The 13,053-nt window shown below is 38.7% G+C and overlaps 1 protein-coding gene across 3 annotated transcripts in view; it reads left to right on the forward strand.

Moving 5' to 3' along the window:
* LOC102225530 (gamma-aminobutyric acid receptor subunit alpha-3-like) overlaps positions 1-13,053 on the forward strand; it is a 119,988-nt gene that overhangs the window by 56,565 nt on the left and 50,370 nt on the right. For 2 of the 3 annotated variants that reach the window (XM_023342212.1, XM_023342214.1), the window contains exon 3: positions 10,698-10,822. In XM_023342212.1, the coding sequence (XP_023197980.1) occupies positions 10,698-10,822 (125 nt within the window). The remainder of the gene's footprint in view (positions 1-10,697; positions 10,823-13,053) is intronic. The other variant, XM_023342213.1, reaches the window with a different exon arrangement.

The following is a 13,053-nucleotide window of genomic DNA, read 5'->3' on the forward strand; positions in this document are numbered from 1 at the left end:
TTCAATCTGTAATTTGACGAAGTGTGAAACTATTGAAAGAGACGGATTTACAAATAAAGTCTTCTGAGAAGACTACAGAAAAAAGTAAACAGTAACTTGCATCCAAAACACAATAATCTGGTATGCATGTAAGTTTCAATCAAGTTCACTCAAAAAAAAAATTTTTGAACAGATAACAGTCACATTTAGACTTTTATGAAGTTATATAATTACAAGTCAAGCCTATTGATTCCACTTTCCTGCATTCAAACTCAAACTAATTGCAATCTAATTGAGTACAGTCAGAGTCAGCACAGAGAGTTTAAAACGGACGACTTTGTATCAAAAAAAAAAAATGTGTGCCTGAAAAAATGTTACCTTATTGAACTGAATCTGGGTCACTGGCATTCAGACCCAGATTCTGAGCTGTGGGGCTCAGCTAGGTGTGAGATCGACCTGCCGCAGGGAAACAGAACCTATCTTTTTAACAGAGCTGCAGTGATAAATATTTATCATCCCATGGAAATCTCTGCTCCAGTGAAAATGTTACATGTGCATCGGCCCGATTTGCTCCTCTGAGTCAGAATGAGTCAAGTTATTACCCAAAGGTCATGCAGCAGTTCAGAGCAACTAATCTGCATAACCTCACATGCTGTGGGGCTCTTATTTTGAAATGTTCCTTTTGTGATGGTTCCAACAAAATGCCTGCATAAGCTTACTGCTATGTTCACTATGAGTATTTTCACAGATTAAAACCAAAAAATGTAAAAAATTTAAAAATTACAAACCCTGGCCTAAATTACAAACCCTGGCCTAAGTTTATTCCATAAACTTTATGGAATAATCAAATTTTGGTGTTTTAAGATTACATTTTTTGGAAATTTGTTTTTTTTTTTTTTTTTTTTTACCAATTCACTCCTATGGTTTTCATAATTCAGAGTTATGTCAGCAAGCATTCTCTGCAGCTTCTTCTTATTTTAACTTTGGATTCAGATCAACTTTATGTGGCTTCATGCAATGCAGGAATTTCAAATGATTGTGTAAACAATTTTCTATTTTGAGGAAAGAACCATATGAAGTGAGTTGCTCACATCAGTTCCTGATTAAACTTTTTTCTGCTCATTTTAATTTCTTTTTTCTGGTCACATTGCATCTTTTTTTTAAGGCCAATATTCTTACTATATTGTCGTAATTAAACAGAAATTCTCGTAGCCTGACCCTAATTCTCTGTTGTATAACCCTACAGAAGGGATGATTAAAATACTTTTAAAAAAAAAAAAAAAAAAAAAACATTTTTGTAAAATATTTTATGTGATTTTTTAAATTCTTTTTAAGAAAAGAAAATGATGCATCTAGCTTAAAACATATCAGATTTTATTTTTAAGGCATATCGCACAGTCCTGCTACAAAGTAGATCAATACCTGTCCCTTGTGAATAAAATGCTAGTGTTTTTAATTACCAAAAACAAAATAAAGCATTGATTTGTCAAACGATTGGGAATAAAAGCAAAGCCAATCCATGTCGCGCCCAGCGTAGAGGAGAAAACCGCAAAGAGTTGTAACAGTTCGTCCTTAGGGAGGAAATGCGAAACCCATTTCTGCTGAAACCAACTCCTGCATCAATCCTCTCACCGCTGATGTTTCCACAGATTCTCAATCCAGAGCAGGTCCTGCTGAACACATCTATCAAAGCAGAAGAAAGACACGGGAATTTTTTTTTTTTTGACTGAGGAACGCCTTCTGGGAGATTTTCTGCTAACAGTTAACCCCCGCCGTCTCCCCATCGCCTCCACCCGCTCGCTCCGGCTTCACTCCTGTGCACATTATCTGCCCCAAACAGACAAGTGGAAGACAGAACAAAGAGGCTCACAAGGAAAAATCAGTCACATTGTAATGCCTGTGAACGATACAAGGCATCCTCTGGTAGGAAACAATCCGCCGCATAACGCCCCGCTGCACAGCATTATCAATATATTGTTGGAGGAATTTTCAAGCGGCGAGTGGGAGGATCTGGTATAAAGAAGATTAGTTGCGATGCAAAGGTTACCTAATGAATAAATACAAGTTCCAAATTTACCATCTAATCAACAGAATGCTAGAAATTCCCCGGTTTCTGGCTTCTTCTCCTTTGTGGGATTTAGATGTTGGGAATATGGAAAGTTTTTGTTTTTTTTACTTGAGTAAATAAAGCGGTTCCTATGTAACGAACCGCTTTAGAGTAGGAACCAACAAGTGTCTAAATGTGAAAACTCAGATCGGTGTGTCACTTCCATTTGAGCGTTTTACTGCATGATCGGGGTCGTTAGCAGTGGTGGGATTTCAGGATTCTTCCTCATGTTGTAATTTCACCTCAGATGAGGTAAAGGAGACCAGGCTGGTTCCTCAAGCAGCCATTTTGAGTTGTTTGGGTAAAAGGTAATCCCCAAAGTTGTTCAGTTTGAATCTTCTCTTGTGTTTCTTAGTTAACATTTCAGTGTTGGTGATTAAACTGGTGCGAGTTCATGGAAAGAAAGATGAAGGTGAATTCAGGACATTCCTGAAAGAAACGACACTAAAAGTCAGAGCTTTGATGAAATGACACAATGGCCTAGTCAAAGTCGAGAGCTAAATTCAATTGAATATTTGTGGAAAGACCTGAAATTGTTTACATGAAATCTTCATCCAATCTGACTGAGCTTAAGTTAATTAGCATAACAACAAATGCAGTATCCAGATATGCCAAGATGCAGCCTGAAAAGTATTTCACCGGTTCAAAAAAAACAAACAAATAAAAACGTTCACTCAGACAGCAGTAAATACAAATACCTGCCACACTTTCAGATTTTTGCCAAAAATCATAATCATTAACTAAATTGTGTTGATTTCTCACATAAAATCATCGACGCCTGTGGTTGTAACCTCACGGGGTTTGAATACTTCGGCTTTGTGTTTTAGCCCTTCCTGCTTCCAGAGCACTTAAATATTCCTAACTGCTTAGAGAACATGTTTTTCATGGAAATGCTTCCCATTAGAAGAGCATATTGGTGTTTCATGGGACCAGCAGGTTGATTAAGGCTTTATTCACCATATTGGCAGCAATTTTTCGCTATAAGATCTCACTTGATCATCTTTACCTCCAGGCGAAAAACTGGAAATAAAATATGGCGGTGAAATCAGATTGTCCTTAACGGCACTAGATATTCAACACGCAGGTTGTCGGATGGCATAACGTCCCTTATGTAACAGGACCGATCAGTTACTTAATGAAACAGTCATTTGCATTTGAACTTTCGTCTGCATAATTACCCCTCCTCGCTCAGTTCCATTTGCCGTCACGCTGTCAGCTCATAAAAAGCACGCTCGCCTCCCACTGCCACCAAAACAGCTTTCATTACTGCTCACTTTCCTCCGGCTCAGTCCACACCTCCTTGTTGGCACCTGCGTGCCCCGACAGACCTCCGCTACCTACAACCTCCAAGTCTGCAATCCTTCACCTGTCAGATCGGTTCAGCGCACTAACCCTGGATCAGAGCCAGACCACTCACTCAGAGCACGCCCGGTCCGCTAACCACCGGGGTCCTCAGACCACACACACACACACACCCCCACACACACGGTTGTTGCCACAGGTTTAGCGTTTCCTGTTCGCAGTGCATGCCACAGCATCAATCGACATCACCGAATCCATCCAGCGGCATAAAGGCACAGGGAGCAGCTGTTTGTTGAAGTCGGGATCAAAGGGCCTTTGACACCATCTATTAAATATTGATCCGAAAATCTAAAAAAAAATATTAATAATAATTTGCACAGGATCCTTTCAGTAAAACAAGCGAGGAATAATGAATTAAAGCCATGATGTTGAGAGAATACAGCTAATTAGGCAACTTCATTTTCACAGGGTAATATCACATTTCACACTGCGTCTTCATCAGAGGGGAGAAATTTCCCGCAAAGTTTGGGCTTACTTTATTAGGTTGCATAATTGTGCTCTGGGACATTTATCCCTGACTTAATACATATCCTGTCTAATTAAACAGTTAGAGGATTGTGAAGGTGTTTATTGTGCCTAATTTCTGCTGCCGCATAACAAACCTGTACATTTGAATGCAAAATTAAAGCCTAACTGTTACATTAAGGGGGCTAAATGTTTGAATATATATTACACTGCTGGCAAACAGCAGAAGCTGAGCTAAAAGCGATTTGCCTTCGAGATGCAGCTGAAAACCAGCGCAACGCCAGTGTGTTAGGGAATGGGAACGAGTGTGTGTTGCAGGTTTAACTCAGATCTGTTTTTAATCATCTCTCAATCAAAGTCCGCCTCGGGCTAACATTGACTATTCCCTGCTTCATTAAGGCCGTGCTGTTGTTGGAAGTGGTCATTTTTGTGTCACAAATGCCAAAGAAGTCGACTATCTGTTTGCTTTTCTCTTAACAGCTGCTGCTGCCAGCGCAAATTATTTAGAGCTGAGGGTGGCTGCAGGCTTGTATTATTCCACCCTAACTAAACTACCTGCACCTATGTATCTATATTCATCTCTTTTTTTCTCTTTTACTTTCCAGCCTCATGAATCACCAGCGAGCAATGACAGCCATCTCAAAATAGAAAATAGATTATTCAGACGATTAATCAGTGTTTTACTAAGCTGAGGATTGGATTGACAGTTTCACTGCTGCCAAATGTCTCATTCGAGTGTTTTTTTTTTCTTCTTTTTTTTGTAAGTGTGGAAAAATCTCTACAACCTTGTTTTCAACCTATGGCAACTGGCAATTTTGTGCCCAGAGTTAATTTGCAACATTGGCTGACATGGCACAGTTACTGGTATCTTTAGCAATCTCCTTGAAATTAATCTAACTGAAAGATTTTGTTTTTAATGTAGACTTTTTGAACTTGATGATGATGTAAGACACTAGTCTGAGTCATAAACCCTGATATTAAACAAAAATCTTCTGAAAATGTACGATAATTGGGCCTTTTGGTGTTATAGCAGTATAAACTTAAGGCTAAATTTACACAAAAATGGTGCAAAAGAATGAAAAATCAACCTTCTTCCATAACTTTCTCATCCAACCCAGGATGAATCTTCAGTATTTGGTAGACCTACTCCACCTTTACGGAACAAATCGTCCCCCAACTTGGTTACGTTAAACGTTTTGGTGTCCCTATGTTTCATATTTGACTGATGTTGTGGAGTTGACCTGCTTTAGATTCATATTAATAACTAATGGGGAATGAAAAGGCAAATCAATAAACTCTAAATTCAATAAAATATATTCAAAAAATAGTTTAATAAATGAACATTGCATAATTACATTCAAGCAAACTTATACCAATGACCGAAATAATCCCCCGCCCCCCCCAAGCATTAGCATTTCAAAAGATATCAGAAACACCAGAAAAGTAAATAATTGGGCCTTGGGTAGTTTACCCGAATTGCTAAGGATCCTTAGAACAAAGGATCCTTAGCAAAGGACAAAGGAAATGGTCTATGTAAGGACTATGTAAGGTCCCATTTTAGTACCTTACATAGTTTTATACACAAACTTATCAAAAAATAACCAAACTTCACTATGGAGTTCCATTCCACAAATGCAGAAGTGGTAAAACAGACAAATCGAGATCTAAACACAGAACCTAGTGGTAAAATTAACAGCCCTCGTCAAAAGCATGAAAACAATATGAATGTCAAGTAACTCACTGCTGAATTTAGTAACTCCATATTAAGTTTTCAGCTAATTCTGGGATGTAAGAAACAACTCCACTCCAGCTAACTTTTAAACGGAGCCACCAGGGGCTGAATGAAAGAACTGGTTGGTGAAGTCGACCAAAGGTCCACAGTTACTTTGTTTTCCTTTTTTTTCCCTCCTTTCTCATGCTGTGGAGCGTGAAAAGCCCAGATCCAGACCATTGATCCTACAAATAACTCTTGGTGTGAAATGAAGAGAAACAAACACAAGACGCATGATCTGGAAATTAATTATTTCTACAGCAGAAATTTTCTCCCTGCTGAATTTTGCCTCACTTTTTCTGTGTGAAATAAAGCTACTGCAATAAAAAAAAAAAACTGGATTTATTAACAATTTATTAACATTGTTTTAACTCTCCACATGTTTGTCTATTAAACTCGCAGTGATTTGTATTTTATCCACCAAATTGTGGGCTTCCACTATTTTTGCTCCACATCAAACAGTTTTGTATTGCTAAAAGCAAACAGGCGGATTTCACCATCTTTTCTTCCTCGGGCTTTAACAGCCACAGTCAAGCGTATCACTAATGATCAAATCCCCCACCATTCACTTCTTAAGTTTTAACAATATAGCTTCTGTAGAGCAGAATGTGCAGTTAGAGAGCCTAGCAATTATTAACAATGAACACCATTCATATGCAAAACACGTAAGCCGTAAAAACGTTTAATAAGAGCTAAGACCTGTCAATTAAATGAGACAAATCACCTCAGAGGAAACGTCTTTCTCGAGCCTCCGTGGTCACGTGCGTACCTGGGTCTTCTCCGGTACTCGTTGGCAGTTTTCAGACATTTCAAAATGTCAGCTGCAGACAGAATAAATTGATGCGTCTCGAAGAGAACCAAGAAAGTAAAACTAGCAGCTGGAAGAAGCATAAACCAAAACAGAAATGGCGACCAATTCAGAGAGTGTCCCTTTTTTTTTTTTCTGTACTCATCTGTGAATTTTAACATCTGGTTCCTACTGGAAAATATCGTGTGTGCAGGCGTGTGTGTGCGTGTGTGTGTGTGTCACTCCAGTGAAAACACGCAGATGCTACTCACTACATGAGTGTTTTGTTTTTCCGAAATGCATATTCTAGTGGAGAGCAGGCATAGCTGAAAAGGTTTCGCAGGGACTGAAGGTTTCTCATTAATTTTTGAATTTGCACAGGGGCTGACTGGGAGGTCAGAGAGGCTTTTGTTTGACACATGATTCATGGCGAGTGGGATATTAACTTGACATTTCTGAAGCATTTTCCGGTCAAAGTTTTTTGAGCTACTTTCGTAGAATGCGTTGGTCAAAGAGATAAAAGTGGTGTTAAAAGGCTTACTTTAAGTGGAGTCGCTGATATTCGGCTGATTACTGCTAGCAAGAGTGAAATCCTACCTGATTCAGCAGCATCCGGCTGTCTGCATTGCTCTGAAGAGCTTAATACCAAAGCAATGGCACTCTGGGCTTCTTTGTCAGAACTCCAGCTTGAAAACTGGTGCGTCTTGGCTCTGCGTCTGAACAAAACATGTTTCAGGAAGTCAATCAAAAATAATTGTCAGCTTTGTCTGCAAACCTAGTGCAGGTGTGCAGCCTGTGCACCCTGCTGCTTTTCTCCCAACAGCCTCCATCGCAGCTCTGCTGCTTTCTTCACTACCTCAAACTGATGCGAAATATGCCAGAGATCATGGTTTTTATTCAGACATTTGTAATGGCAACAACTTGTTTTTCCTCATCGCTTATTTAAAATGAAGCGTGTTAATCTTAAGATGCACCATTTAGCCCCCTGAGCAAAACACCCTTCAGCATGAGAGTTGTTACTGAGTGAGGAAGAGTTTGTTAGCTCAAAACAAAACCAGAAATGGAACAACAATTTTGAAAATAATATTTAAAAGTGTCAAGCTTTTAACTCTCTTAAGCCACCTCAACTTGAAAAAGGCTTGCTTCCTCCAAAGAGACAAAGGAACAGCTCAACTTAGTGACATTTTTTATTAATCTTTTCTTTTTCAGATGAATCTTAGCAGCAGCAATGAACAGGCAACGTGTATCGTTCATATGAGTAGGTTGAAAACCTACAAACAGGAAAAATATTAATTACAGATCAGTTCATTTTAACTTTAGCTACTAAACTAGTTTCACAAGTAAGGATTTTATAATTTACCTTTAAGTTAAATTAATAAATGAACAAACTATGTTCCAAATAGTGCAGCTAATCTGTTTTCAAACACATGGGAAAAAATTGCATCAAACAGTAAATCTATTTTAGTCTTCTGAATTCAACCTGAATCATGTAAAGTGTGAAAATTGTCCATTTCCTACCCGTGGTGTTTTTGAGGAAGCCTTCAGTTGAGGTTCTTTGTCAGAGGAGAGGTCATTGTGTGAGCACAGGTGAACCAGGTTACCTTGTAAATGTGGCTGCTGAGCTTGAGCAGTGAAATGGATGGGTGCGCTTGATTCTACTAAAGCTGCATGCTAACCGGGTGGAGATAGTAAACCCAATATCTCCACCCATCTGGGTGAAGATACTGTCAAAAAGTCTCCATATTGGGGGGACTTTGTGATAGTAGTCCCTTTTAATGAACACATTAAAAAGTGTTGGAGTTACTGATTTAACTTGACCAAAAAGGAAATTATAAACCATGTTTTTTACAGAGATGAATTGGCTTTCATTCAGGTTGGTTTCTACCTGACTTTTGTATTGGATTAGTTGTCCATCAGCACCAAACATGGAATGTCCCCATGGTTTGGGAACATGCCACAAGCTCAAGGGACTTGCAATCAGGTGGTTCCCCAAATCAGTTGATAACACAGATTGGTACAACGTACATCTGGACAGCTTGTTTGCCTCCACCACCCCGGATACTTAATTTTCAAACATGTAGTGGATCTTCTTACAAATAAGAACCGGTTATAACTTTATAGGAAAGTCTGCAAACATTGGTCATTAATCTGGGATTGATGCATCCCAGCACTTTTTTGTTTTCATGCATTTTTATTTGTTGTATCTTATTTCTACTTTGTCCAAGTCATTTATGTTTCCGGTTTAGTTTTGTGTGAGTGTGTCTTCTGTTTGGGGACATGGGGACAAGTTAAAATCTTAAAATTTGATTATGGTACGTGTTTTTTTTTTGTTCGTTTGTTTGTTTTTGCACTGCGTCTGTCAATATCTTTTAGCAATCAATCAATAAAAAGACTGTTTATCAGCTTTAGAAGTCCTTGCCCGGACGCCGCAGGCACACAGTTGTCATTTCGAACACACTGAGCTGATTACAATGGACGCTGCTTGTAAGTAATAGGATCAGCAGCCAGTGTGTGTGCATGGCTACGGCTTGGGTGGATTCTCACTGTTATTATTGGGCTTGTTAAGTTACAGAAAGCCTTCGTAACAGGAAAGGACAGATTTGTTGTGAGTGGCGGTTCACTTTTGCAGAACTGAGAAAACGTATATAGGCTACACTTCAATTCCTAAACTCCTTTAAAGCTCCTTCGTTAGGAGATGACGTAAGGCCGGGTCTGGGAGAGAGCGGCGGCGCATCGAGCTGTTCTCCACGAGGATTACTGGGATATTATAGGTCAGCTCCTTGGGGCATTTTGCTTTAATTAAAGATGGTACTCATTAAGTCATCAGTGTTCCACCTACATTATACTCGCCTTTTCATTTCAACTCATTATTGTTCTGCTGGAGATTTGGTGCGATATAAATTAATAAGAGTGGTTTATGGCATGTGAAGGATTTGCTAATGAAAGCACTGCTTGCACCTGGACTTTGTTATGGAAGAGTGCCAGGAAGGAAAGCCGTGATTTGGAAAAAAATAAAATAAAATCCGTAAGAAGTCCTGGGTGTCGATAGAACCGTCATGCACAAACCATCACTCTTCTAGCTGTGATAGAATGAGTGGCGAGAAGAATTGCTACTGAAAGTTTTCACAGGTTGAGACTAAAATTGAATGGTTTATTTTTTTATTTTTTGCCAAGATGTGCAGGTGGAAGCCAACACTGGAAATCACAGCGAACGCCACACCAGCACTGCTAAATGCCATGGCTTTACCTTTTCATTTCATTGTGTCCTAAATCTGTTTGGTACCTACGAAGAAACAATTTCACACCTGTGTACTTAAAGCATCGTGTATCAGTTTATTGTTAAATCTTACAGGAAATTACTTATTTTAACCGCACATTATTTTCTGAAAAAGTTGCAATACCCCCGATTTCAGTGTACTTTAGTTCTGATCCAACTACATGAATCATTTGAATTTGCTTTGTTGGACCGGAGGCGCTCCTAAAATAAGCAGAGTGTTTGCTCTTGAGGCCTGGAGTTGGATCACCCTGAACCTGACAGGTGCCGATTGGAAGCAGGTCCGGTATGAAACGTCACCTGGAAGACATCCACATTTCACCCTAGAAAACATCAGGTCCAAAACAAGAGAGGTATGAAAGTGAATGTAGTGGAGATGCTTATCTTCAGCTTGGAAAGGGAAGCAATGAGATGGTTAAAGTAAAAAGAAAATTAAAAACCGCTTCACCTTCTCCTTGGAAAATAACACTAAATACACGATTAGATCTACAACAGGATGAAACATATTCTAATGAAAAAACTGTCTTGATTTTCTTTTTTTATGAAGCATTTCCTCACCACGAGTTCTGCGTTTTGACAATATTACAATGCCAGCCATGTGAAAACATTACAAAAACAAAAAGGCAACGATAATCTAATATTGATTAACGCTGGAGGGAAAGTGTCGTTGATCTAAAATAATCTCAGCGACGTACAAAAACATCCTTAACAAACTGACCGATCTCTACCCAGAATATGTGAATAAATAGATGCCGTTTGTTTCTATAATCTGCGCGGCCTCGAAACAGAAAGCCGCGCTGTGAGAAAACGGAGTAGCTCACGGCTGAGGCAGGCAGCAGGCTTCCCATCAAACTAAAGACTAAGGCTCCAGATATCTGTCCTCGTTGATAATTGTTACGTCTTTTATTGCTTCACTTTTGTGACTCCACCTTTGTCTTTTCTGTCTCCCAAGCAGGGCAGTCGTTGGACACAGAGAGCCGCTGCCTGATGACAGCAAAGACAACATTACCATTTTCACCCGGATCCTCGACAGGCTGTTGGATGGATACGACAACAGGCTACGTCCTGGGCTCGGAGGTAACCCATGATATTTGTTAGATAAATCACACACAGAGCGTTTTCAGCCATGATGTTGACGGCTTCAGACTGAGAAACAAGAATGAAGATAACGTGGTGCACAAACACACTTGTCAGGCATTATAAGAGGTGGTGCATATTCATTTGTGGTGTCTGAGATGTTACTCTTCATTTATTGCTCTCCTAAAGAATATTAGCGACGTATGTAAATGCACTGTAGGGGGGCTTTAAAGTTGCTGTTCTTCGCTGGGTCTAAATTTTTTGGCACTTGGACTAAAAATGTCAAGTCAAATGGACTCGTGGGGCAAAAAGAAAGGAATATTTCTTTAGTAAAAATGTATTCAAACTAACGTCATATTGTTTTATCTACTCAACAATGTAGTAGTTTAAGGCTACAACCAACAATTATTTTGATGATCAATTAATCTATTGTTTATTTTGATGATTAATCAATTAATCGTTTAAAAACAAACCTGGCACATTCTGCGGATTTTTTAATTAAACTCTTTGGCCTTCTCATAAAATATTAGAAAATATTATATGATACATATAAGCAAATAATTTAATTCCTTTTAAAAATAAGGAATTAAATGCAAAGTTTGTATATATTTTGTGCATTTTTGGTCTAATAGTATTTGAGTTTTTGTGTTCCTTCAGGAAATGGCCTTTTATGGAGAATCTATGCTCAAGTTAATGATTAATCGACTACTAGATTAGCTGACGATGACTTCAATAATTGTTTCATCAGAATTAATATGATTAATAATTTCAACCCTAAATAGTTTTACTAAACAAATAAAGTTGTTAGATTTTTTTTTTGCAGAAAGAGATGTGTAAACTACTGTAGAGCAAATACAAAGAGTTTTGTGGGTTTGTCCTAGTAAAAGAAATATTTTTCAAGTGTTTATTGAAAGAAAATGGCAAAAAAATAAATAAATAATTAAGAAGTCACTTTGTTCTTGCAAAAGAATGCAAAACTGTGTGGTTAGTTTGCATCAGCATCACCCACCAGGACTAAATTTGCAAAATTAGGGGACGCACAAAATCAGTCCGGGGTCGGCAAATGGCCCCCGGGCCGCACTTTGGACACCCGTGATTTAGATCTTTTCTAATTTAATTCCTTTCATTTCATTAATAAAAAATCAGTTGCAGTGGCAACAGGAGGGAGAGGGGGGAGTGGTTGGACTCTCAAGGTCAGTTGCATGTGAAATGTCCTTAAAACAAGAGGAAGTAAGTTGAGGTTGGCGTGTTGCTCTTGCTCGGACGCAGTCAGCAGATACCGCAGCCGAGCTTGGCAAAGCTTACGAAGGTAATATAGGTTTGAAGGTACTTTAAAGCCTCAGGCGGCTTCAGCGTGACCTCCCATGCTGTATGTAGGCACATGCAGAGTCCAAACAGGACTTTTAATTTTCACCACACCGTCTGTCTGTGTTACAGCGAGAAAAATGTTCTATGACGCATCTATTTTTATATCCCTGGAAATGTGTGTTTATTTGTGCTGGTTTGTACCTCTATAGTGTGATTGTTTACACAAATCCCCCACAAAATTGTCACAACCCTTTTTATAATTTTTCATGAATGTAGTGCCATGTTTAAAAGAATGATGCCGCTGCAAAATCCAGTTTAGCACGCATGGATTTCACATAGTGAGCGTTACAGCTGTATGTTTAGGCTCATTGCTCTTTATTAATCACAACTGGTAAATTAAGCAAATCAAAATAGCATAGTAAAATTCAGACAGCATATAATCTAAAATACTAGTATAATATTGTAATCAAATAATACTAAATAATTCTTTATTTAACAGAGCAGCTACTTTGGCATCCTTTGCAAAATTTTGCGTGATTCTATTTCTTATTCTCTGGTAGGTTTTGCAGCATTATGTAATATTCACAATATTGCCACTGTTTAAAAAAATGCAGTGAAAAATCAACAGAACTTGCATCAAAGCATTTCTGATTCTGGATCCAATATTTTTGGAAGAAGGAAAATTTGGCTCAGCCTAGGAAGACAGCAAATGGCACTGGCATGAAAGCGATGTAATAAACTACAACGGCAAGCAACGTTGGTGCACTGAATGCTGCACTGAAGGCAATTTTTTTAACTTATTTATTTTTTCATTCTGTAAATGTTTTGGCACAGTTGCAGCCCAATGCAAACAAAATGTGTCGCCTTGGCCATGGAGGACGCTGTGTGTGTGTTTACTGTCATGAAAATGTGGAGTTTCAGAG

The sequence above is a fragment of the Xiphophorus maculatus genome, chromosome 11, assembly GCF_002775205.1.
Source record: "Xiphophorus maculatus strain JP 163 A chromosome 11, X_maculatus-5.0-male, whole genome shotgun sequence".
Lineage (NCBI taxonomy): Eukaryota > Metazoa > Chordata > Actinopteri > Cyprinodontiformes > Poeciliidae > Xiphophorus > Xiphophorus maculatus.